Raw genomic sequence first — 27,580 nt, 5'->3', positions numbered from 1 at the left:
CTGTACTGTGATTTTGGTTAATTTAGTTAGTTTACTGGAGACAAATCCAGGTGGGGTTCCTTCTTTTGACCATTATACATTGAATCTTGCTTGAAAGTGGATATGGCATCAATGGATAGGACCAGTTGGGAAAGGTTCTATAATCAACGAGCCTACTGCATATCAAAAGGAAACAGTCACACATGCAGTGAAGGCTTGTCTGCACCTATGGAACCATCACTTACTTAACAATGGAAAAGACAGCACATCTGAAATATCCTTTCAAATTATACTGAATTTTCAAATTTATGATTCTTTTGCTTAGAAATCAGAACGTACCTACAAACTCTGAATTCACCTCATCTAACAGAGTTCAAATGATCAGTGCAACTTCAAAAATTGTAAATACAGAAGTCATGGAATTCTGACCATTCAAAAAATGGTTTATTACAATCTTTCTTGACCGAGAATGATGTTCTCTTTCTATTTACATTTCCCTTTCTTTCGTACTCTGAACCAAATGATAGATAGCACATTGTTCAAGTGAATTTGGATTGTCACTTGGGTTGATCTCTTGCATTGGAGAAATACATCAAAATGTTCTGAATTTTAATTAAGCGATTTTTCAATGATGTCATGGACAACACAGATAACTGGTATTTGGGATCCACAGGAAGAACAGCTAGAAGCCACCAACACCAAGCAGGTCCATTTGGAGGTCCCTAAACACAAGAAAAACATTTGCATTTTAAAACTTTTCAAACCTGGGAATGTCTCCAAAATATTCATCAAGTACTTTTTACAGTCACTCTTAAAATACAGAGCAAATTACAAAAAGCTCCATAAACAGTAATGAGATTTAACCAAACATATCATCTGCATTGATCAAGGCGTTACATTGTTTTAAATGGCTATTCAAGCTTATCTACCTCAATATGAAATCCCACTTGATGTTCAAACTGCAACAAGTGGAATACCAGACATCCTGCATGACAAGCTGTGCATCTCACATTACTTCACTTAAAGCACACTTTTTAGCCTACCATTTTTAGTTTATTTTAAATCTATCTGTTGCACATTTTCAAAACCTTTTGTCACTCAAATCTCCTCCCTAATTCTTGACAGGTGTTTGAATTACCAATTACAGTAAAGTGCCATGGAACTTAGTTAATGAAGGGGTTCAAAATTACTTTGGAATATATTCTGCTACATAATAGTTAAATAATAGTTGGTATTATTTTGAAATAACATCTACATGCAGCAATTGAATTTTACAAAAGTCTTATATAGTTAACCTTGTGCATTTTGAATGGCAAGTAGTATCAATATGCAAAGAATCTAATGAGCCCACGTTCATTGTGAGCTCCTGACCTCTTACAATGGCGAACAAAGCACAACACAATTCATCCTTGCATCAGTAGCAAGAACTTTACATCCTACATGTAATACCTGGATATTTTCATCCCTCTTTGGCATTGGTCCAAAATGCTGAAGGATTTGACAACGGAATCTGCTCTTCAAGTTTTGAAACCAGTTGCAAGCTTGTACATATACCTCATCATGAAGATCAATAAGTTTACCCAACACCTTTCCTGTGACCTGTAAATACATTTAAAAATTGACTATTAACCTTTTCCAGTACACATTGCCAGTTGGTGATATTAAAAATGCTGAAAACAAAGATGCACTTATTCTTTAAATTAATTGGTGATCCAACATGACATACACTCGTGAGCAAGATCAAAATGCTCATATTAATTACAATGGTTGAATTTCAGCAGTGTGAAAATAAGATGTATGAACAGTTGTTTTAACGTCATTGCACACTGAAAGAGGTCTTAAAAACTGTAGATTGATGATGCATGTCAACCAATCACATCACTAACTCAACCCCACTGTAACACTTATACCAACACTTGCTTCCGGCACGGTTCAGTTCGAGCAGCTAGGATGTACTGACAACCAATCATTCTTTATGCTGTTAAAGTCTCAGTGCTGATTAAAGATGAACTTGAATCACATACTGTGTCTGGTGTATATCTACATGGTGTCAGAAGTGGGATTCGAACCCACGCCTCCAGTTGGAGACCAGATTACCTACAAAAAGGGTAAGGACATGCACGTCGCGGACTCTCTCTCTCGTGCACCTCGGGTATCTTGCGAACAACATCCCTACGAACAAGAAAATTTCACTGTCCTCTGTGTCGATTTTGTCTCCACCAAGCAACTGCGCACCCTGGCCACGCATACTGCCACTGACAATACCCTCCAGATTCTCTCCTCCATCATCAAAACAGGCTGGCCAGACAAACAATCCAACATGCCAACAGAGGCGCAACCGTTCTTCCTGGTCCGTGATGAACTGGTGGTTCAGGATGGTGTTGTTGTTAAGGGCCACAAGGTATTGATACCCTCATCACTATGCGATGATTACTTCAGAGGCACACAGCGGACACCCAGGAGCCGATGCCACACTGGCACACGCTCATAGCCTGTTCTACTGGCCGGGAATGGCCAAACTGTGACCCCTTGTCCTGGACTTCCCCAACATCGGGAACAATCTTCCTGCATCTAGTCAGTCCAACCCCTTAAGAATTTCGTACGTTTCTATAAGATCCCCCCTCAATCTTCTAAATTCTAGCGAGTACAAGCCGAGTCTATCCAGTCTTTCTTCATATGAAAGTCCTGACATCCCAGGAATCAGTCTGGTGAACCTTCTCTGTACTCCCACTATGGCAAGAATGTCTTTCCTCAGATTTGGAGACCAAAACAGTACACAATACTCCAGGGTATTGGTGAGACCACACCTGTGTACTAGTCTAGGATTGGGTTATTTTGCTTTATTTTTATAAAATACATAAAACCTCTAAGCTTAGAAATTCACAGGTACAGTTGGAAGGTTTTGCCCAATGAAGTAAAAGAAAAATTCAGGACAATACTTTCCATACATTTAAGTTAATAGAGACTCCCAGCATTCCAATTCTGAATTTACAATATGTTGATGAGAGCTAGAATTTATTTTTACCGTTACATCTTCTAAGTATTCAATATTGGCAATGTAATATCCATCTTTTTGCCCTCTTTCCAAAACCTTGAAACAATTTCCTCCAACAGTGTCCACAACTGATCGTCCATCAGGAAGGAAGTGAATGCTTCTTATGTGCAACATGCAGCCATAGTCAGAAAATCTATAAGGAAAGCAAAATCAATTTCATGTAAGAACCCAGAATGTTAAAAATAAATGTATGTATTCCCCTTTACTATTCCCCTATAACATGAAACATGCTAGATTGTTGTCTAATCAAAAAGTCCACAAATCTCACCGGCATAATGAACCATGATGATTTTGCATGTCACTTTATATGTCTGTTATAGTTATGAAATGTTCTTGTTTTGCACAGTGGCCGAACTCAATTTTAAACCTTAAATATTTTATAAACATGTAGGGACATCTCAACCAAACTGTAATTTCATATTCTTATATAATTTCTCAGTGTACTGTTTGTTAAAAACAAATCCTACTGCTTATAAGTCTTAAGGCTACTATGAGTGTGAGGGATGCACACATGGTTCTTTACTGTTATAAACGACTACATTAATATTTACAAATATAAACCCACGATTTAATAGAAAGATAAGAATTTATCTCAACAATAATAGTGAAAATACTAATTATAAAGCATTTGATAAATTTATAAATTATTAGTAGGATTAGACAAAATCCAAATGGAATAGTGAGAAATACATTTTCTGGAGCATACAAGTAGAATATGTAAGGGATATGATACATTTAGAATTTTAGAACTGATAAAAGTTCAATTTAAGGTCAATATACAAAATTAATTTGGGACTGGGAGTAATGTACTGGCATAAGATGACAATTGGTTGACAGACTGAAAACAGTAAGAGTAAATGAGACTTTTACAGATGGCAGTGGTCAATGTTTGGATGCCAATAACTCACATAAGTGATATTTTTTGAGGGAATTTTTTGTAAGTTTGCCAACATGTAACGGTGAAAATGAGTTGCAATTTAAATATGTTGAACAAATGGGCAAGTATGGTAGGTGTAGTATCATGAAATTACAGAAAAGCAGAGTAACAATTTAAATGATGTAGAATGGGAAATGCAAAACAACCTGGGTGATCCTGTGCACAAGATACTGAAAGCAACTATATAGGTGAGCAAGCAGTTAAAAACCCAAATGGTAAGTTGGCATTCAATGCAAATTGTTCCAAATAGAAGAAAAAGGTTACCTTGCCCATAATTATACAGGGCCTTCATGAAACCAGAGTTTTGTCACCTTGCTCAAAATGTATACTTGCCATAGAGGGTAGCAAAGGTTCACCAGACTGATTCTGTGATGGGAAGACTGTAGTATGAAGAAAGGTTGGGTCAACTGGGTCTAAATTCATTAGAGTTTAGACCTGGGGATCTCAGTGATAATCACAAAATTCTGACAAGGCTAGATAGCTAAAATGAGGGGTCAAAGTGTTAGAAAATAAAGGACAGAGCCAAGGAGAAATGCATTTGCCAAAGTGTACCTGTAATTTTTTTTACTACAGTAGGCGGCTAATGGCAGATCATTGAATATATTTAAAATAGATATTTAGACCCCAAACAACATCAAATGCTTAAGTTTAAACAGCAATCACTAGTTCTAGATTCCCCCACACGAGAAAATAATATCTATTCTACGAAACTACTTTATTATTTCAATACACCCTGGCATGCGCCTAACATATCCAATCTCTAGCTGTACAGAGGCTGTAAATTCTGCAAAGTTCTACTTTAACATCATTCAATACCTGAGGGGGAACTTCTTTACTCAGAGAGTGGTAGCGGTGTGGAATGAACTTCCAGTGGAAGTGGTGGAGGCAGGGTCGTTGGTATCATTTAAAAATAAATTGGATAGGCATATGGATGAGAAGGGAATGGAGGGTTATGGTATGAGTGCAGGCAGGTGGGAGTAAGGGAAAAAAGTTGTTCGGCACGGACTTGTAGGGCCGAGATGGCCTGTTTCCGTGCTGTAATTGTTATATGGTTATATGTTATATGGTTAATACCGAGAAGAGTAATGTTCATTCTATTCCAGATAAGCTTCATTAGTGTTCTGTGTAACTGAAACATTATCTTCCTTAGGTTTGCATTCCACTGAGCAGTAAACAATAGCATTATTACACTTCAGCATTGTATGCTGCAAATTTGTACCTTAAACAATGTTTCCTTTTCTATAACATTGATATCTTTTGTTTTGTTCAATGTCTCAAATTTTGAATACACTATTTTGTGAAGTCATGGAGAACAGATAACTAGTATCGCAGGAAGCCATAATTAATTTCAAACATACCCATTCTTTGGGTCACTGATGCACATTCCAAATTGTTTTGTACCCGTATCGATACATCTTCGAATCATTAGTCTATACCGCGGCTCAAAAACATGAAGCGGGCACGGCACGGTAGGATAGGCCATTGTGCACACAAAAATAGGAACATTCTTGGTCAAACTGAAAAAGAAAACGATAATTCCACGGTTGTAAATATGAATTCCATTAAGTTACATCCCTATATACAAAAAACAAAATTAATGAACTTCACATCCTCATAAAATTTACTACATTTAGATCTGTTCATAGTTTCAAGTGGTCACCCACAAAAAAAAAAATTTAAATCACAGTTCATATTTGAAGTATATATTGACCTGGAAAAGTATCAATTACAGTTGACTGCCTGTGACAAAGAGATGTTGATGATTCTAACTTGTTTTTGAAAAAAAAATCAAGATCTGCAATGCAACAATGGGGAATAGATTCCTACTTAGCAGTAATCTTGCCAGTCAAGCTCACCAGAAACTGAAGCATTGCTGATACCCCAATGCAATGCTGACAGGAAGCTATAATATTGGATGCAATAGATATTGGATATGTCACACTGAGAGCCTATCAGCTATCCCAAATGCTTACAAGAAAATCTTTTTTCTTTTTTTTTTTTAATTCATTCAGAGGCTGTGAATGTTGATTCCAAATTATCCCAGAATTAAGGAGATATTTGAGAGTCAACTACTTTTTCCACAGTGAATGTACTTATTCTTTACTAATACATTTTGGTTCGTCTTCTTCTTCATCTTGCGCTTGAGGCAGCTGAAGTCTGCAGCAGGGTGATGCCATCCGGTTCAACTTCCGTAGGTGCTCACCCTAAAAAGGGAGCCTAGCTGCGCGCTGCTGCTCTCTCTGTTTGTTGTCATTCTCCTGACTGAGGTCAGTTGACAGGGCTCACCACGGGGAGGTTGACAACATTTTGGATGAAGCCATGAAAGAAACAATTCTCATCGTTTCAAGTTCACAGACACTTCAGGTCAAATATTTCCCACTTGGACCACACTGACATTTTTTATTGCACACAAGCCAACTAGTACACTTGCTTGCATAATATATAAAAAGTCAACTACCTCTAATGAAAAACAATGTGCTGGAGAAACTCAAGCAGGTCAGAAGCATCGGTGCAAGGAATGGACAGAGGACATTTTTTTTCATTTGGAACCTTCTTCAGAGTGATGGAGTAGACAATAGACAAAGGAGTAGGCCATTTGGCCCTTCGAGCCAGCACCGCCTTTCAATGTGATCATGGCTGATCATCCCCAACCAGTACCCCATTCCTGCCTTTTCCCCGTATCCCCCGACTCTGCTATGACTTCCCCATAATAAATTCACCTTTTTCAGCCTTCAAGGGTCCAATTTTGGTCTTAACTAATTTTTTCCTCTTCACATTCCTAAAGAAGCTTTTACTATCCTGCTTTATATTCTTGGCTAGCTTACCTTCGTACCTCATCTTTTCTCCCTGTATTGTCTTTTTGGTTATCTTCTGTTGTACTTTAAACATTACCCAATCCTCTTGCTTCCCGCTCATCTTTGCTACTTTGTACTTCTTCGCTTTAAATTTTATACTATCCCTGACGTCCCTTGTCAGCCAAGTTCGTCCCTTTCTCCCCTTGGAATCTTTCTTCCTCCAGGAATGAACTGATCCTGCACCTCTGTATTATTCATAGAAACACCTGCCATTTTTGTTCCACTGTCATCCCTGCTAGTGTATCTTTCCAGTCAACTTTGGCCAGCTCCTCCCTCATGGCCCCATAGTCCCCTTTATTCAACTGCAACACTGACACCTCCGATCTACTCCTCTCCCTCTCCAATTGTAGATTAAACCTGACCATGTTATGGTCACTGCCTCCTAATGGCTCATGAACCTCGAGGTCCTTTATCAAATCCGGTTCATTACATAACACTAAATCCAGAATTGCCTTCTCCCTGGTAGGCTCCAATACAAGCTATTCAAATAATCCATCACAAAGGCATTCTACCTTGGGGTCCAGTACCAACCTGATTTTCCCAGTCTACCTGCAGGTTGAAATCTCCCATAACAACCACAGCATTACTTTTACTACATGCCAATTTTAACTCCTGATTCAACTTACACCCTATGTCCAGGCCACTATTTGGAGGCCTGTAGATTAGTCCCATTAGGGTCTTTTTACCCTTACAATTCCTTAGTTCTATCCATACTGACTCCATATCTCTATTTCAATATCACCCCTTGCATGGGACTGAATTTCATTCCTCACCCCTTGCATGGGACTGAATTTCATTCCTCACCAAAAGGGCAACCCCACCCCCTCTGCCCACCTGTCTTGTCTTTTTGATAGATATACCCTTGAATATTCAGTTCCCAGCCCTGGCCCTCTTGCAGCCATGTCTCAGTAATTCCCACAACATCATACTGGTCAGTTTCTAAATGAGCTTCAAGCTCGTCCACTTTATTCCTTATACTTCGCGCATTCATATACAGTACTTTGACCTCCGTATTCACTTCCCCCCTTGCAATTGGCCTTGACCTTACTCTGTTGTCCATTCTCAAGCTTTCCTACCCATTAATTTGAGAATCTTTTGTAATTTTTCCTGTAGCCACTTCCCCTTCAACTCCATCTTTATACTCCCAATTTGTCAATCCCTCCCCCCACTATTTTGTTTAAACCCGCACGTTTAGCCCTAGCAAAGAGTAAAGGGGAGAAAGCTCAAAGAGAGGCAGGTAGGGATGGGCAGAGCCTGGGAAGTGATAGGTGGATATCATTCCCACTAATTACCATTCCCACTAATCGCTCTATTTATTCAATGCATGCATCAGTGAATGCAAGCCACTTTTTTAGGACTTTAAGACAGGTACAACAGAATGATATTTGTAGCTTGCACCAACTTACTCTGCAAGTTCATCAGTTTCTTCATCATGAACCCTTTGTCTTTCACACAATTCTTCAGGAAGGTACTTCGCAATCAATTGTTCCAAAATATAGGTGACAGTGTATTTCCTCTTGTCAAGATACTAGAGACATAAAATGTAATTAAAAAAAATCTTAAAATACTAAAGCACAAATGCAAAGGAACATTGACTAATTTATTCTTGTGTTATTTGAAAATCAATGAAAAAGTTATTGTTAAATACCAAGTTTAGCAATCTACTCAACATCTGTAGTTGCTTTAGGTGTAGCATTGGTGCCTCTTGTACAAATGCAGTGGACAGTGGTTAGTTACCTAGGTAACATTTAACACTTCGCATTATAAGTTTTGCATTTTCCATTTGTAGGGGAGATAATTGTTTAAACTTGATTAAATGCAAAATAGCCTTCTGCTCATGCGGAAGCCAGCCAACTCTTTACAGGCCCTTCAATCATTTAAGGACACGAGAGACTAATCTTGAGCACTAAAAATCAAATGGCTGGAAGAACTCAGCAACTGTGAAGGCAAAGGGGTGGTTGACATTTTGGGTCAAGATCCCAAAATCAGGAGCCAATCATGTGTTTGGTTAGGAAGGTACAGACTAACCAGCTAATATTCATAATACAAAAATGTTGCAATTGCAAAATAATTATGCCAATATCACTGATGCTCATTAGTGAAATAGTATCTTGGTGTACAAAGAACTGTTCTGCAGTTATTTATTAAGGCTAAATGTTGGGGCAGAGTTGAGAATATTTTACTCAGCATCTGGTTGTTTTAACCCAAATTTTGAGTGTTATAATGGGCATGTTCTATTCTACAACACAAGTATATTTGATGAGATCATCATGACTGTATGAAAAAGAGCTGTTAAACCTTAAATTCAATAAGCACTTTCCAAACCTTATTGAGCAAAGATCGACAACCTTCCATTATTACTAAGGTCTGGAAGTAATCACCAAGTTGTTAAATGGATGCATCTAACTGTGTAAATGAATTGGAGAGACCCTTAATTTACATATAAACTTGATGGTAAACTATAATTAAAGACATTATGCATGATTTCATCTTAATTGAATCTCACTATTAAACGTTAAATAATAACCTCAATCACATAAACTTACTTCTTTTAGATTATCTTTACATAGTGGGCACATGGGACTATAGTCCAAACTTCGTTCCAAACAACCTTTACAGAATGTGTGGCCACATGGTGTAGTGATAGGCTTCAAAAACAATCTGCCAATGTCAAAATTCACAAATAAACATTTGGAACCTCATTAAATGCAATAGTTTTTCATTCATCTGGACCTCAATGACAAGAACAGCAATTATTGTCTATTTTTATTTGCCCCTTAAGGAGGACGTTTGGACACCAGTGTCTTGACAAGGCATTTCAGGGGTCACTTAAGAGTTAACCACATTCCCATGGATCTGGAGTAGATCAATTAATGAAGTTGGGGAATAATCATAAACATCACTAAAATAAGCATGCTGGATCAGCAGATATCAAAAGATGACCATTTAAAACACTTTGTGTCCATCAAGAGGAAATGTCTATCAAGAGGAAATGGCAGACGAGTTGAACAGGTACTTTTGATCTGTCTTCACTATGGAAGACACAAACAATCTCCCAGATGTACTAGTGGCCAGAGGACCTAGGGTGACAGAGGAACCGAATTAAATTCACATGAGGTGTTGGGTAGACTGATGGAACTGAAGGCTGATTAATCCCAGGGTACTTAAGGAGGTGGCTCTTGAAATCGTAGACGCATTGGTGATCATTTTCCAATGTTCTATAGAATCGGGATCAGTTCCTGTGAATTGGAGGGTAACTAATGTTATCCCACTTTAAGAGAGGGAGAGAGAAAACAGGGAATTATAGCCCAGTTAGCCTGACATCAGTGGTGGGAAAGATGCTGGAGTCAATTATAAAAGATGAAACAGCAGCACATTTGGATAGCAGGAACAGGATCGGTCCGAGTCAGCATGAATTTACGACGAGGAAATCATACTTGACTAATCTTCTGGAATTTTTTGAGGATGTAACTAGGAAAATGGACAAGGGAGAGGTTAGTGGATGTAGTGTACCTGGACATTCAGAAAGCCTTTGATAAGGTACCACATAGTAGATGAGTGGGCAAAATTAGATCATATGGTATTGGGGGTAGAGTGCTGACATGGATAGAAAATTGGTTGGCAGGCAGGAACAAAGAGTAGGGATTCACGGATCCCTTTCAGAATGGCAGGCAATGACTAGTGGGGTACCACATGGCTCGGTGCTGGGACAGCACCTATTTACAATGATTTAGATGAAGGGATTAAAAGTAACATTAGCAAATTTGCAGACTACACAAAGCTGGGTGTGTGAGCTGTGAGGAGGATGCAGGGCGACTTGGACAGGTTGGATGAGTGGGCGGATGCAGTTTAATGTGGATAAATGTGAGGTCACTTTGGTGGCAAGAACAGGAAGGTAGATTACCTGAATGGTGTCAAATTAGGAAAAGGGGAAGTGCAATGAGATCTGGGTGTCCATGTTGGCCTACATAACAAGAGGAGTTGAGTATAGGAGCAGAGGTCCTGCAGTTGTACCGGGCCCCGTGAGACCATATCTGGAGTATTGTGTGCAGTTTTGGTCTCCAAATTTGAGGAAGGATATTCTTGCTATTGAGGGAGTGCAATGCGTTTACAAGGTTAATTCCTGGGATGGCGGGACTGACGGGATCGGCCCTCTGGTGGGAGGCGGCTGATTTGGAGGTTCTAGCCGCTGAGGTTGGCCTCCCGTTCCGACGTCAGAGTTCCAACATCCTGGCGAGCGGGCCTGAGCAGGGAACCAGGGAAGACAGTTTAAGAATAAGGGGTACGCCATTTAGAACAGAGATGAGGAAAAACGTTTTCACCCAGAATTCTCTGGATGCTTTCAAAAGAGAGTTAGCTCTTAAAGATAGTGGAGTCAAGGGATATGGGGATAAGGCAGGAACGGGGTACTGATTGTGGATGATCAGCCATGATCACAGTGAATGGCGCTGCTGGCTTGAAGGGACGAATGGCCTACTTCTGGACCTATTGTCTATTAACATAAGTACAAAGCTTTTACTATATAAAAGGCACACAACAGAGTCTATGAATAGAGCAAGTGGCATAAAAAACAAATAAGAGACAAAAAGTAAATGTTCATAAAAATAGGAAAGGATTTCTGAAAAAACGTGGCTCAATTTACAGCTAAATTTTCAAACAATTTTGAGCAACCAAAATTGCCTCTTCTGCAACCCAGAAAAACAAAAGTATACGAGCAAAAAAAAAAGAACAAAAAACAGGATTTAAGGATAACAACCATCCCCAAAATATGAGCAAGACCCAAATGATCACTATTACCCGTTTAAACTAGTTTATTGTATAGATGGTAGGTTTAGCTTAGTTTATTAATGTCACATGTACTGAAGTACAGTGAAAATCTTTCCAGTCAAAAAGACATTTACAATCACACCATCCAGAGTAAATAGATAAAGAATACAACATTTGGTGTAAGATAAAGTCCGATTAAAGGTAACCCAAGTCTCCAATGAGGTAGATAGTAGCTCAGGAACGCTCTCAAATTGTTGATAGGATGGTACAGTTGCCTGATAACAGCAGGGAAGAAATTGTCCCCGAATTTGGAGGTTTGAGTTTTCAAACTTCTATACCTCTCGCTTGATGGAAGGAGGGGAGTGACTGGGGTGAGATTAGTCCTTGATCATGTTGGTGGCCTTGCCGAGGCAACGTGAAGCGTAGATGGAGTCAATGGAAGAGAGGTTAGTTTGCATGATTGTCAGGGCTGTCCACAACTGCAAATTCTTGAGTTCTTAGATGGAGCTGTTCCCCAACCATATGATGCATCCTGATAAAATGCTTTTTATGGCGCTTCTGTAGATGTTGATGAGTGTTGCTAGGGACATGCTAACCTTCCTAAGCCTTCTAAGGAAGGAGAGGCGTTGGTTTGGGAATACCTATTTCAGTTCTGGTACAGATGGTTAAAACTTAGAACAACAAACCAGAAAACATTTATGTTGAATATTTTCATTTAACATTTCTTACCTCATGCAGAGGGAACATTCAAAGTCTGATACATCTACCAGATATTTTGTTATTGTACTCTCAGAACATGAATGGTATAGTTGTTCAGTATCTGAATAAAGACAAATGGTAAATACATTTTAAATGAAGCAAAACTCTCCATAGATCACTTTTACAACTCAACACAACTTTGTATATGGTAGTCAATAATTAAATAGTATATTAATCCATGTTTATGCAATTCTTAGCTCATTTACATAGCAGTACAATTCAAGTTTTCCCAGATTATTAGTGGAAGACTAAAAGCCCTGTCAAGAGCAGCTTGCCTCATTTCTATTTTCACATATTACTGTTAAAAATTGTAAACACAAAAATGAAAAAAAATTATAGAACATGCTAGCTATTGTTCTAACTCTATAACCATATAACAATTACAGCACGGAAACAGGCCATCTCGGCCCTACAAGTCCGTGCCGAACAACTTTTTTTCCCCTTAGTCCCACCTGCCTGCACTCATACCATAATCCTCCATTCCCTTCTCATCCATATGCCTATCCAATTTATTTTTAAATGATACCAATGAACCTGCCTCCACCACTTCCACTGGAAGCTCATTGCACACCGCTACCACTCTCTGAGTAAAGAAGTTCCCCCTCATATTACCCCTAAACTTCTGTCCCTTAATTCTGAAGTCATGTCCTCTTGTTTGAATCTTCCCTATTCTCAAAGGGAAAAGCTTGTCCACATCAACTCCGTCTATCCCTCTCATCATTTTAAAGACCTCTATCAAGTCCCCCCTTAACCTTCTGCGCTCCAGAGAATAAAGACCTAACTTATTCAACCTATCTCTGTAACTTAGTTGTTGAAACCCAGGCAACATTCTAGTAAATCTCCTCTGTACTCTCTCTATTTTGTTGACATCCTTCCTATAATTGGGCGACCAAAATTGTACACCATACTCCAGATTTGGTCTCACCAATGCCTTGTACAATTTTAACATTACATCCCAGCTTCTATACTCAATGCTTTGATTTATAAAGGCTAGCATACCAAAAGCTTTCTTTACCACCCTATCTATATGCGATTCCACCTTCAAGGAACCATGCACGGTTATACCCAGATCCCTCTGTTTAACTGTATTCTTCAATTCCCTACCATTTACCATGTACGTCCTATTTTGATTTGTCCTGCCAAGGTGTAGCACCTCACATTTATCAGCATTAAACTCCATCTGCCATCTTTCAGCCCATTTTTCCAAATGGCCTAAATCACTCTGTAGACTTTGGAAATCCTCTTCATAATTATATAAAGTATTAAGAAATATTGGAGCCACATTTATTAAGCAGTTACAGTTCTGGTATGAGATCAGCACATGATTTGCATCTAAAATTGCCAAGTTTCATAAGCAGCATGTGTTCTATAAAAAGGCAGAAATTTTAATGGATAACAAACCCTGTTTTTGGTGTTTATTCTTCCAATCAGCTATATCCTTCACTTCTTGATCAATGAAAGACAGCTTTCTTTTCATGTTAATTGTTTTCTCTTGGCCTGAAAGTAGCAGAGCTGAAGAAACACTTTTGAATCCAACAGTTTTCTCTGCCAAATGTGGCAATTGAACCATGTCTGATCGATTCAGACATGCTTGCTCTTCCTTCCCAGTGTTTGATGCATTTGACATCTGATTCACAATAAGATTTTGTTAGTACAATCAGATGATGAACATTGAATTGTTAACACAAACAACCAATATACAGTGCCCTCCATAATGTTTGGGACAGACCCATTGTTTATTTATTTGCCTCTGAACTCCACAATTTGAGATTTGTAATAGAAAAAAAAAAAAATCACATGTGGTTAAAGTGCACATTGTCAGATTTTAATAAAGGCCATTTTTATACATTTTAGTTTCACCATGTAGAAATTACATCAGTGTTTATACATAGTCCCCTCATTTCAGGGCACCATAATGTTTGGGAACATAGCAATGTCATGTAAATGAAAGTAGTCGTGTTTAGTATTTTGTTGCATATCCTTTGCATGCAATGATTCATTGACATCACCAGTTGCTCGTTATCATCTCTGGTGATGCTCTGCCAGGCCTGTATTTCAGCCATCTTTAGCTTATGCTTGTTTTGGGAGCTAGGCCACTTCAGTGTTCTCTTCATCATGAAAAGGCATGCTCAATTGGGTTCAGATCGGGTGACTCACTTGGCCACTCAAGAATTGACCATTTTTTAGCTTTGAAAAACACCTTTGTTGCTTTAGCAGTATGTTTGGGATCATTGTCTTGCTGTAGTATGAACCTCCAGCCAATGAATTTGAGGCATTTGTTAGAACTTGAGCAGATAGAATGTGTCTATACACTTCAGAATTTCTTATGCTACTACCATCAGCAGTTGTATCTTCAATGAAGATAAGTGAGCCAATGCCTTCAGCAGTCATACATGGCCAGGCCATTACACTCCCACCACCGTGTTTCACAAATGAGGTGAAATACTTTGGATCTTGGGCAGTTCCTTCTCTCCTCCATACTTTGCTCCTGCCATCACTCTGATACAAGTTAATCTTCGTCTTCTGTCCACAAAACCTTTTTCCCAAACTGTGGTTGCTCTTTTAAGTAGTTCTTGGCAAACTTGCGGCTACCCCTATGGTTTGCATCTTGCAGCGTAGCCTCTGTATTGCTATTGATGAAGTCTTCTGCGGCAAATTGTCATTGATAAATCCACATCTGACTCCTGAAGAGTGTTTCTGACTGTCAGACAGGTGTTTGGGGATTTTTCCTTATGATAGAGAGAATTCTTCTGTCATCAGCTGTGGAGGTCTTCCTTGGCCTGCCAGTCCCTTTGCGATTAGTAATCTCTCTTTCTTCTTAATGATGTTCCACACAGTTGATTTTGGTAAGCCTGATGTTTGGCTGATGTCTCCAAGTTTTATCCTTGTTTCTCACTGATAATGGCTTATTTGACCTTCATTGGCACAACTTTGGTCCTCATGTTGATAAACAGCAATAAAAGTTTCCAAAGGTGACATAGACTGGAGGAGAGACTAGGTGCTGAGAGCTCTCTTATACCTGCATTAAGGAGGCAATTAAACACACCTGAACAATTACACCTGTGAAGCCATGCGTCCCAAACATTATGGTGTCCTGAAAATGGGGGGGGGGGGTCTATGTATATGTATAAACACAGCTGTAATTTCTACATGGTGAAACCAAAATGTATAAAAATACCCTTTAATAAAACCTGAAAATGTGCTCTTTAACCACATGTGATTTTTTTTTCTATTACACATCTCAAATTGTGGAGTACAGAGGAAAATAAATAAATGATGGGTCTTAGTCCCAAACATTATGGAGGGCACTGTAGGTGAAGTGCTAAGAAAATCACGATGCAGAAGATAAAATTGTGGAAAATAATCAGAGTAAAACTGAATTCAGCCAAAGAATTAAAGTGCAATAGTTTAAATTGAGTAAAATAAAAATCAAGAAACTCACTTCATTTTTTAACTCAGTTGAATGTGACAGAATTGAACAGCAACCAACAGCAGTCGATGATTGCACTGTCAAATCTTTATTTTTACTGTGCAGTAATTGTTCTTTGACACTCTCAGGTCCAGGTAACAGCAAATGTGATAAAATCTATCAATTTATAACACAAGAATAACATTCAACATGTCAGAATAATCTTGTTAGTTCCATTTTCCCACTCCTTATCTTCCTTTCCTACTGCAACTTGTTCTCTTGCACATGCCTATCCATTCTTTTGATTATTTTTCTTTGGCCATTAATCCATACAGACAGCACCCATAGTCGGGATCGAACCCGTGTCACTGGCGCTGCAAGCGCTGTAAGGCAGCCACTCTACCGCTGCGCCACTGTGTCATCCCTTTTCACCATTATAAATCTGTTTTTTTAATGAAATGTCATCCATACCGAAATGATAATTTTATACAAATCATCGATAAATATTATGCCTGGAGTTTAGTGCCTCAACTGCATTAACTACCAAAAAGCAATAAATTCATGTCAAGTCCTTGAAGCTCGGGAAAAAAACCTTTTCCAGTTCTACTTTTGCTGGAGTAAAGTTTTCATCAAAGGCCAAACAGTGAAGAAGATATAGTATCGCTTCTGCAATCTGTCCCATCAAATTTAGTACTCTAGCTTTTCTAAAATATCCTTGAAAGAGTAAAACAGCCTTTAGACAAACTTATGTAGAGGGTAACATGCAAACACTACGATCATTTGAACAGGAAACTGGCAATAACAAACTTCTGATGAAGTATATCTTCCAACACAACTTCATTTTGAATAGCTGCGTCAAAATTGAAACATTTATACAATCACTGCAAACAGGTTTTGAAATAGATAATCAATTTGGATTATGATTAGTCATTTCTACTTTACACCATGTGTAGGCTATTTAAAATTATGAAGGCATCCAGCAATAGGATATTTTTTTAAATAGGATACAAGAGTAAGTGATTTAAAAAAACTAATTGGGAGTGTTGTTTAAAAAGGTAGACATAAAAAACACTTATATTACAACAATACAACAATAAAATGTGTATTGTGAAGGTCAAACGCTTTGTAAAAGTTATGGTTTTCTCATTAGCTATTCAGACTTCCCATTAACTAAACAATGCTGTAATACATACTTACACATGGATCTGAACAATTATACTGCAAAGGAACAGCTTTCAGCATTGACTGAATACTCAATTAATACAGTGCCCTTCATAATGTTTGGCACAAAGACCTATCGTTTATTTATTTGCCTCTATACTCCACAATTTGAGATTTGTAAAAGTCACAGGTCACATTAAAGTGCACATTGTCAGATTTTAATAAAGGCCATTTTCACACATTTTGGTTTCACCATGTAGAAATTACAGCTGTGTTTATACATAGTTCCCCCATTTCAGGGCACACATGGCTACACTGGTGTTTATAATTGCTCAGGTGTGTTTAAATGCCTCCTTAATGCAGGTATAAGAGCTCTCAGCACTTAGTCTTCCCATCACCGTTGAAACCTTTTATTGCTGATTTATCAACATGAGGCCCAAAGTTGTGCCAATGAAAGTCAAAGAAGCCATTATGAGAATGAGAAACAAGAATAAAACTGTTAGAGACATCAGCCAAACCTTGGGTTTACCAAAATCAACTGTTTGGAACATCATTAAGAAGAGAGCACCGGTGAGGTTACCAATCACAAAGGGACTGGCAGGCCAAGGAAGACCACCACAGCTGATAACAGAAGAATTCTCTCGATCATAAAGAAAAATCCCCAAACACCTGTCCGACATATCAGAAACACTCTTCAGGAGTCAGGTGTGGATTTGTCAATGACCACTGTCCGCAGAAGATTTCATGAACAGAAATACAGAGGCTACACTGCAAGATACAAACCAGTGGTTAACCGCAAAAATAGGATGGCCAGGTTACAGTTTGCCAAGAAGTACTTAAAGGAGCCACCACAATTCCGGAAAAGGGTCTTGTGGACAGAAGACAAAGATTAACTTATATCAGAGTGATGGTGAGAGCAAAGTATGGAGGAGAGAAGGAACTGCCCAAGATCCAAAGCATACCACATCATCTGTGAAATATTGTGGTGGAGGTGTTATGGCCTGGGCATGTATGGCTGCTGAAGGTACTAGCTCACTTATCTTCATTGATGATACAACTGCTGATAGTAGCAGCATAATTAATTCTGAAGTGTATAGACACATCCTATCTGTTCAACTTCAAATAAATGCCTCAAAACACATTGGCCAGCGGTTGATTCCACAGCAAGACAATGATCCCAAACATACTGCTAAAGCAACAAAGGAGATTTTCAAAGCTAAAAAATGGTCAATTCTTGAGTCGCCAAGTCAATCACCTGATCTAAACCCAATTTAGCATGCCTTTTATATGCTGAAGAGAAAACTGAAGGGGCCTAGCCCTCAAAAACAAGCATAAGCTTAGGATGGCTGCAATACAGGCCAGGCGGAGCATCACCAGAGAAGACACCCTGCAACTGGTTGTGTCCATGAATTATAGACTTCAAGCAGTCATTGCATGCAAAGGATATGCAATAAAATACAAAACGTTACTACTTTCATTTACATGACATTGCTGTGTCCCAAACATGATGGTGCCCTGAAATGGGGAAACGATATATAAACACTGCTGTGATTTCTACATGGTGAAAACAAAATGTGTAAAAATGGCCATGATCATATTGAATGGCGGTGCAGGCTCGAAGAGCCGAATGGCCTACTCCTGCACCTATTTTCTATGTTTCTATGGTCTTTATTAAAATCTGACAATGTGCATTTTAATCACCTGTGATTTTTACTTTTAGAAATCTCAAATTGTGGAGTACAGAGGCAAATAAATGATGGGTCTTTGTCCCAAACATTATGGAGGGCACTGTATTTTGCTGAACAGCAAATAGAGCAGTTAGAGGATTTGGCAAGAAGGCAGAGGATTTGGCAAGAAGGCAGGAATGGGGTATTGATTGTGGATGATCAGTCATGATCATAATGAATGGTGGTGCTGGCTCAATGAGTCGAATGGCCTACTCCTGCACCTATTGTCTATTCAATTTTGAGATTACTCCTGAACAAATCCAAATGTTATATTGGCAAAAGTACTAACATTGACATGCTTTAATTATTTGAATTTTAACAATTAGACGGGTGTAGCTCAAAATGTTGGTTGCCATGGTTAAAGCTTCTTTGATGTCAAGGTCAGGAATGTTCCCGAACTTTAGGCATATTGCAATGGATATGGGAAAATGTGGATGTGGATTTTAAAGATGGAACAGCTATACTTTTGGATAAAGCAAAGGCAAATATCACTGCGCACCCAACATTAGAACTTCCTGCTCTTCATTTAAGAGAGATACAATTTTAAGCATCTAGCTAAACTAATAAAATTGGCAAATTAAACGTTCGCTTCTTTCAAAAGGTGTGAAGATAATTTAGACACAAGATACTGCAAATGCTGAATTATTCCAGCATTTCTTCAGTATTGAAATGGTAACGTTTTATAACTTGGATTTAAAGTTATCTTGATTTATGTGTCTAAGTAAACACTGTAGAAGATATGACGAAAGAATTAGGCTGATCAATTTAACTACATTGCTAAAGAAACTCATTTTTGCCCAAAGAGAAGTTCCAAAATAGTTAGAAAACTGTACAACATACCTCCGGCCAAGCAGGCATTCTTGAACACAATGTTTCAATATTTTCCATTGCTTCTTTGAATAGTTGAAGACCAGCATATGATTCAGCCCTGTAGCTCAGTAAGGCAACATCATCGGTTTCTAAATAAACATACAAGTACTGTTACTTATCAAGAATAGTATTTAAATTTCATAATTCAGTATAAAACTTAATAAAACTAAATATTTCTACTCAGACCGTCATTATTAAGGTTGGGATGAATCTGTTTAGTTTAAAAATACAGCGCAGAAAAAGGCCCTTCGACCCACGCCGACCAGCGATCCCCGCATATTAACACTATCCCACACACACTAGGGACAATGTTTTACATTCACCAAGCCAATTTACCTACATACCTGTAGGTCTATGGAGTGTGGGAGGAAACCGAAGATCTCGGAGAAAACACACAGTCACGGGGAGAACGTTCAAACTCCATACAGACAGCACCCGTAGTCGGGATCGAACCTGGATCTCCTGCGCTGTAAGGCAGCAATTCTACCACTGCGCCACCGGCAAGAATTAGTGGGATTATGTAACAGAATGGTGTGGAAGGCATAACATTAGAGCAGCTGTAGACCTCACTGCACAGAGCCGTATGTTCAACCCATCATCTATTTAACAAGTAGGAAACCACACTTCTTACAATCAGTCTGAAGAAGGGTTTCGGCCCGAAACGTTGTCTATTTCCTTCACTCCAAAGATGCTGCTGCACCCGCTCAGTTTCTCCAGCATTTTTGTGTACCTTCACACTTCTTACAATACTTTTTATATTATTTATTAGCTTGCACATTTCTATTTTGCTTGGCACATTTCAGATATGTAAATATCCATCAACACTATTACACTGGGTCTCATTAACATTCAAGAGCTCCACATTAAGGTTCCATCGTTCCCAGCGAGGGGGCCTGGGCATCGGGCCGCCCGTGGCGGCGACTGCGGGGTGCTCGGGAGGCCCCGACCATGGGTGAACATCTGGGAAGATCGGCGGGGAGGCTGGCTGGACTTTAGTTCCTTCCCTAACTTTGGTGCCCCTGTGGGGTTGTGTTGTGTCGTGGACTTCTGTGTTTGTGCTTTTTTTATTTTATTTTTTATGACTGTAAGGAAAATCCATTTTGTTATCTCTTATGAGACAATGACAATAAATTGAATCCAATCCAATCCAATCACTAGAACTCTTGACAATGTATGCAGAGTATCAATTTCTGCACAACGTTGCCTCTGTAAAGCTAATGACTTTAATATTCTGGTAAATCACATCCCAAATGTCCCTCTACCAGTCCACTAAGATTCTCTCACCATTTGCTCATTTTTTCCCCATTCTTCCTTCCTCACCTGGTTCTATGTGGATCGAGGATCCACCGTTATCGACGAGACTGTGGTGGAGAAAGTAAAAAACTTCAAATTCCTGGCCGTACATCACTCTGAAGATCTGTCCTGGACCTTACACATTGGAATTGTGAACTGGATGACTTTGGAATTGTTTGGGACAACTAGAGCCATAGCTAAGAGTTATAGTGAGGTGGTCACACCTGAGGTATAGACAGAAAGTAGATGGGTGACTACCAGGAAATAAAGTAGGCAGAGAGTACAGTAAACCCTTGTGACCAGTCCCCTTGAAAACAGGAATACCCTTTATGATACTGTTGGGGGTGGATGATTATTCAGCAATCAGATCTGTGGCACCAGACCTGGCTCTGAGGCAGTGGTGAAGGGCAAAGACGGTAATTGTGATAGGATACTCGTTAGTTTCAGGGACAGACCTGAAATTCTGTGGCTGCAAATGAGACACCAATGAGATGCCTGACCTGCTGAGTTACACCAGCACTATGTCTCCTTTTTATGGATGCCAAAGTAGTTGTAAATTTGGTCAAAAAGAAAAAGGAAGCACTTACAAAATTTAGAAAGAAGAAATCAGCCAAGGCCTTTGAGAAATAAAGTAAACAGGAAAGAATGCAAGCAGATAATTAATTAGAAGGGCCAAAATGTCACTGGCAAGTCAGAATTAAGAAAATCCCAAGGTTTTTAATACGTAATCAGTGAGAAGTTAAGACCACTCAAGGATAAAGGAAGGAATTTATGCTCATGGAGGTGAGGTATTACACAAGTACTCTGCTTCTGTATTCACTAAGCAGAAAGCCACAGAGGACACTGATCATTGTGGTGACTACTAATGAACCAGGGCGGATTAAGATTAAGAAGGAAGTGGTTGTTGGGGCTCTTGAAGAGCATTAAGGGCCAGGGCCTGATGGGACCTATGGTTATTGAATGAGGCAAGAGAAGAGATTGCAGGGGCCTTGACTAAAAGATCTTTGTTTCTTCTCTCGCGGAGACACGGAGGACTGGAGAGCAGCCAATATTGTTACTTTAAGTAGAGATAATCCAGGAAATGACATGCTGGGGAGCCTCACACGGTGGTAGGGAAGCTATAGGAGATAGATTTTGTATGGAATTCACTTGCATTTGGAAAATAATGGACTAATTAAGGTCAGTGGGCACAGCTTTGTCTGTGATAGGTCAACAATTACAAATTTAGAGTTAGTTGAGGAGGTGACAAAGTGAACGATGAGGGTAAGCCAGTGAATGTTGTCTACATGGATTTTAATATGACATTTGATAAGATACTTCATAGTAGGCTGATCCAGAAGACTAAGATGCATGGTATCCCTGGTTGTTTGGATTCAGATCTGGCTTAGGCATTGACGACAAAGGGCTGTGGTGGAAGGATATTATTCTGAGACCCGTAGAGTTCTGGAGAGATCTGTACTGGGATGACTTGGATGTATATATTGATCGGTTGGATAGTAGGTTTTCAAATGGTACAATTGGTGGAGTTGTGATCAGTGAAGAATGTCCAGATATACAATGAGATATAGATCAGCTACAGAAATGAATGGAAAAAAATGGCAGATGAAGTTTAATCCGAGCAAGTGCAAGGCATTGCATTTGGGGAGGTTGATTGCGAGGGGAAAATATGCAGTTAATGACAACCCTTAACAGCAATGATGTTTACAGGGCTTTTAGGGTTCAATTTCATAGTTCCCTGAAAGTGGAAACCCAAGTAGACAGTGTGGTAAAGGAGGTATATAGCATGCTTTCCTTCATAAGTCAGGACATTAAGTATAAGAGTTAGGAAGTCGTATTGCAGCTTTAAAGGACTTTGGTTATGCCACATTTGAAGTTTTGTTTGTAGTTCTGGTCATCCCATTGCAAGAAGGATATGGGGGACTTTGGAGAGCGCGCAGAAAATATTTATAGAATACTGTCTGGATTAATGGGAAGATAGACACAAAGTGCTGGACTAACTCAGCGGGGCAGGCAGCATCTCTGCAGAAAAGGGTCATGTTTCGGGTCAGACCACTTCTTCAGACCCCGAAGATGTTAAAATGAGTTCTTTTTGCCAGTCTAATTCAAGAAAACTTGATTCAAACCATTGCTGCTAAAATCAATTCTTTATTCTGACAGCGCTGGATAATTCTTTAAACCTTCCAACACAGAGTTAGAAACTCTGGAGCAGGTCGAAAGAACTACTGACATTGGCATAAATGCACCACATTATATAGGTAAAAGACAAGGATAGTACAAAAGGAGTAGCAAACTGTTAACCAATCATTATGGTTTACCATACATTTAACTTATTTGCATTAACCAATCAACTAAATCCTTTCCATTGATTGACAACACGTATAGTCACATGATTTTCCCCTTTCCAGCCCCTTTACAACCTTCTTCCCCTCTGTGGTTTCTTCAACCTCTTTGCTCAAAATCATTTTATTTCAATAAAGTAAAACCACAGATATAAAACTAATTCTCACAGAATACTTTTCAGAATATACACATAATATAGCAATCACACAACACATGCACACAAAACATATTTTCACTTTTGGAAAAGGAAGTTATTTCTAAAACTTGCGATTTAAACAAAGTCTAATACTTACAATCGTAATTAAACACAATACACTTCACAATTAATTTCCTTACAACCACATAGTTAAAATACAGTTACTTATGGATTACAAAGATTAAAGATGAGTTTTGCCCCATTCTTACAAAGTGGTAAAGACAAAGTTCTAATCACCCAATTCCCAACTACAGACACATAAAGGCCATTAATTGTCACACTTGATTGCTTCTTCCCAAGCTCGGGTCTAATTTCATTTTGTATTACAACCTCCATCTTCTATCTCTGGAGGAAAAGAATGTAAAGCCTCTTCACTAAAAGCATTCCTCACAACAAATGAAAGATTATCAAAACAGAGTTACTTTCTCAGTTTCTGGTAACCATAAGAAATCCTTTTGCAAAGGTCACACAACCATCACCTATGCCTTATCTCTTATCTCAACATAAATACATTTAAACAGCACAAACCATCTCACAGACTAGTATCTACCCTTGGTGCCTACAATCCAACATAGCCAACCATAAATCACCTTAATGATACACCTGAGCTCGGAAGATGTGTCACAAAGGAAGAAGGATGGTGGCCATCAGATCAACATTTCCATGTTGTGATAAGCCATCTGTTCTCCTGTGTGTGTTCTTTGTTCTTTATTTATTTGTGGAGGCATGTATTTCTGAAAGCCTCAACTCCAAGCTTTTCTCTTGCCACTTAATACAAGTTCCTTAAGAACTTATCATTTGAGCAATTTTATTATATATTTCCTCAAAGAAGGGTTCCGACTCAAAACGTTGCCCATCTTTTTTCTCCAGAGATGCTGCCTGACCCACTGAGTTACTCCAGCACTTCATGTCTATCTTTGGTATAAACCAGACGTTCCTTCCTACACATACAGGATCAGAGGGCTTTAGTTTAAAGAAGGGTTGGACAAACTTGGATTGTTTTCTATATAATGGATGATGAGAGGAGACTTGATTAAAGTACATAAAATTATGGCAGGCATTGATAGGATAGACCAGTGGTTCCCAACCTTTTTTAGCTCATGGCCCCCTTGGGCTCTTTAATTTTTCTGTGGCCCTCCCTGACATTATTAGCGGAGCCATGGCCCCAGGTTGGGGATCACTGGGATAGACAGTCGGAATCTTTTCCCAGAGTGAAAATGTCATGGACTAGAGGACATAGCTTTAAGGTGAGATGGGCAAAGTTTAAAAAGAGATTTTCAGGGCAAGCTTATTTTTAAATAGAAAGCGGTGGGTGTTTGGAACACTCAGCCAGGGGTGGTTTTAGAGGAAGAGATGATAATGACATTTAAGAGACTTTTGGATAAACACCCAGATATGGAGGGATCATTTGTGGGTGATGGAGTTTAGCATTATGTTCAGCACAGACTTTGTGGGCCAAAGTGCCTGTTCCTGTGATATAACTATGATAGCAAATTTGATACAGAATCCTCACTAACATAATTGTATGACACATTTGATTGCCCATGGCAAGATATGGCTGATGTCACGACAAACAGAAGGGTCTCAGTATGGACAGAGCTACAAGTACAAAAACTTTACATAACATAAGTAGGTCAATTTCATGAGATCAGTATTTTCTGCCTTGTCACCTTTTTCTAATCTCTAGAAAATTCCTGTTTCGAACGCAATTGACGACGGATTCTCCACATGCCCCTATGGTACGAAATTAAAGATGAATCACGTTTCTCGTTTCAAAATATGTCATTCAAAGGATTTACATAGCGAGCCAGGCGTTTCCCTGGAGAATGAATTTAACACTCATAGGGGGTCCGAAGAGAAAAACAATGCAAGTATAAAAGAAAGTTGTCAACTTCCTAAAGGAGTGAATACCTGCAGTGTCCCTACCAAGCCTGTTATAAAACTCACGCAACCAATGACTTCAGTTCAGTTATGCAACTCTGTATGGTCGGTGTACTGTTACATAATTAGATCAGTCCTTGTCAACAAGCAGATATGAATGCAATCCCAGTAAAGCTTAAAGATACCCAGAAAAGCAGCCTCTCCATATATTAACTTAACCACCCCCTCCCCCCCGATACTCACTGGTTGACCACTGTTCCACTATCGCCAACAGCTCAGGGTAACGGCCCTGGGCCAGCAACTCCTCCAGCCTCAGTTTGTCCCGGGCTCTGCTGACTTCGGCCGGGAACCATTTGGCCATTAGATGACACAGGATTACGTTGGAGCGCAAGGAGCGGGCATCGATCCCCACCACCTTCTCCCCGCACAGTTGGCACCGCGGATCCCAGCGAAGGCAGAGCCGGCACCAAGTGTGGCCGCAGTGCAGGGTGACCGGGTTAACAAGCGGCTGCCGGCAGCCGCCGCAGTGTACGAGGTCCCCAACTGGGACCGTGCTGTCGGCGGCGGGACTTGGACCTCCTGCCGCTGCTCGGCGTTTGAAGGCGAGCAGTAGACAGTCCACCAAGCCGGCCAGCTGCACGGCTCCGCGGCCCCCGGCCAGCGAGCACCGCTCCAACACCTCCAGCAGCCGCTCGGCCGACTCGGCAAGTCCCCTGCACTCCCAAGGCTTCTTTGCGGCCGAGGAGCTGACCACACCGCTGGCGCAGCTGCAACTTTGCCCGTTGTCGAGCGACGGGACACCATCTGTACCACGGCCGGCCGACATGTCCGTCACCTGGCGAGGGGAGCGCGAGCGAGCGGATGTGTATAAGTGTGTGGAGCCGCTCGCGAGCGTCGCGTCGCGTCACCTCCCAACCGCCACGCCGCCGCGTGACCGCCAGCGCCGCGCCCCATTGGGCGAGAGAGGGCCGAGAGGGCGGGGCCGCGCACCGCAGTTACAAAACAGTTGCGGTAAGTTCCATAACATCCCGGTTTGGGACAGGACCAGCACGGGCGCGTTGGTTTGGGACAGGACCAGCACCACACCCCCGCACACACCCCCCCCCCCTCCACCCCACACACACACACACACACACACACACACACACCCACACACACACACACACACACACACACACACACCCACACACACACACCCACACACACACACCCACACACACACACACCCCCCCACACACACACACACACACACACACCCCCACACACACACACACACACACACACACACACACACACACACCCACACACACACACACACACACCCCCACACACACACCCACACACACACACACCCACACCCCCACACACACACACACACACACACACACACACACACACACACACACACACACACACACACACACACACACACACACCCACACACACACACACCACCACCCACACACACACCCACCCACACACACACCCCACACGCACACACCCACCACACACCACACACACACACACCCACACACACCCCACACACACCCCCACACACACACACACCCCCCACACACACACACACACGCACACACACCCCACACACACACACACCCACACACACCTCCACCCACCACACCCTCTCACACCCCCACACACACGCACCCACCCCACCACACACCCATCCCCCACACACACCCCACACACATCCCAGACCCCTAAGCCCCCCCCATTCCCCTGAACACTAAACACACTTACCCCAAACCAAGACACAGAACACAAGACCCTACCCTCCCCACCCTATCACCCCTCTCCCCCCAAGAACCTCTGATCTCCTCTCCCCCAGGTCTCGGGAAAAAAATCTCCTCTCCGACCCCTCTCGATCTCTCTCTCTCTATCTAGGTCCATATCCCTGCCCCTCTATTAGCGTGAGTGCGGGGGGGTAGTTAGTGTGTGATGCTGCATGCTGCATCCACCCCCCCACAACCGCATGTTGGGGGAACAGACCCAACGGGTCTGCACTTGGTCTAGTATACAATATAGGTAGGGCAAAGGGAAAGACAGACTGCAGAATATAGTTCTTGGCATTGTAATATACCCGTTCCTGAGACAAAGTCCAAAATGTGGCACAGAGTTGAAAAGGGTCATTTATCTGAAATGTTCACTCCTTTTGTCTCAGTAGAATTACTGCCTCACCTGCTGGATATTTGTTTGTTTTCATTTCTCCAGTCTTTGCTTGAAACAATGTTGTTCATATTCCATTAGCGTCCCAGCAAACACAGTGTCAAACTAGATACCCGAGGGTCTGAAGAAGGTCTCTACCTGAAACGTCTAAAGAAGTCTGAAGAAGG

General features: G+C 40.5%; 1 protein-coding gene across 2 annotated transcripts; it reads right to left on the bottom strand.

Moving 5' to 3' along the window:
- LOC129697282 (LON peptidase N-terminal domain and RING finger protein 1-like) lies at positions 1–26,158 on the bottom strand. Of its 2 annotated transcripts, XM_055635671.1 has the most exons (11): positions 25,473–26,156; positions 19,490–19,608; positions 15,795–15,938; positions 13,754–13,979; positions 12,323–12,413; positions 9,373–9,487; positions 8,233–8,354; positions 5,330–5,488; positions 3,005–3,167; positions 1,429–1,578; positions 1–701 (listed from the first exon to the last, which is right to left on the bottom strand). In XM_055635671.1, exons 1-11 carry the CDS (start codon positions 26,053–26,055, stop codon positions 537–539), a joined length of 2,037 nt encoding a protein of 678 aa, XP_055491646.1. In that variant the 5' UTR covers positions 26,056–26,156; the 3' UTR covers positions 1–536. The 2 variants fall into 2 exon arrangements, with proteins under 2 accessions (XP_055491646.1, XP_055491655.1); XM_055635680.1 differs by lacking the exon at positions 15,795–15,938 and having other exon boundaries at positions 25,473–26,158.
- Positions 26,159–27,580: the final 1,422 nt, after the last annotated feature.

The sequence above is a fragment of the Leucoraja erinacea genome, chromosome 1 (genome assembly GCF_028641065.1).
Source record: "Leucoraja erinacea ecotype New England chromosome 1, Leri_hhj_1, whole genome shotgun sequence".
In the NCBI taxonomy this organism is placed as follows: domain Eukaryota; kingdom Metazoa; phylum Chordata; class Chondrichthyes; order Rajiformes; family Rajidae; genus Leucoraja; species Leucoraja erinaceus.
The sequence above is the reverse complement of the archived record's forward strand: the minus strand, read 5'-3'. Positions and strand labels throughout refer to the sequence as shown.

Coding starts and splice junctions, on each gene's coding strand:
- LOC129697282 (XM_055635671.1), bottom strand. CDS start 26,055: ATGTCGGCCGGCCGTGGTACAGATGGTGTCCCGTCGCTCGACAACGGG. Junction 8,355..9,372: donor GTAAAGATAATCTAAAAGAA/GTAAGTTTATGT, acceptor TTATGTCTCTAG/TATCTTGACAAGAGGAAATA. Junction 702..1,428: donor AGAGGGATGAAAATATCCAG/GTATTACATGTA, acceptor TCTTGTGTTTAG/GGACCTCCAAATGGACCTGC.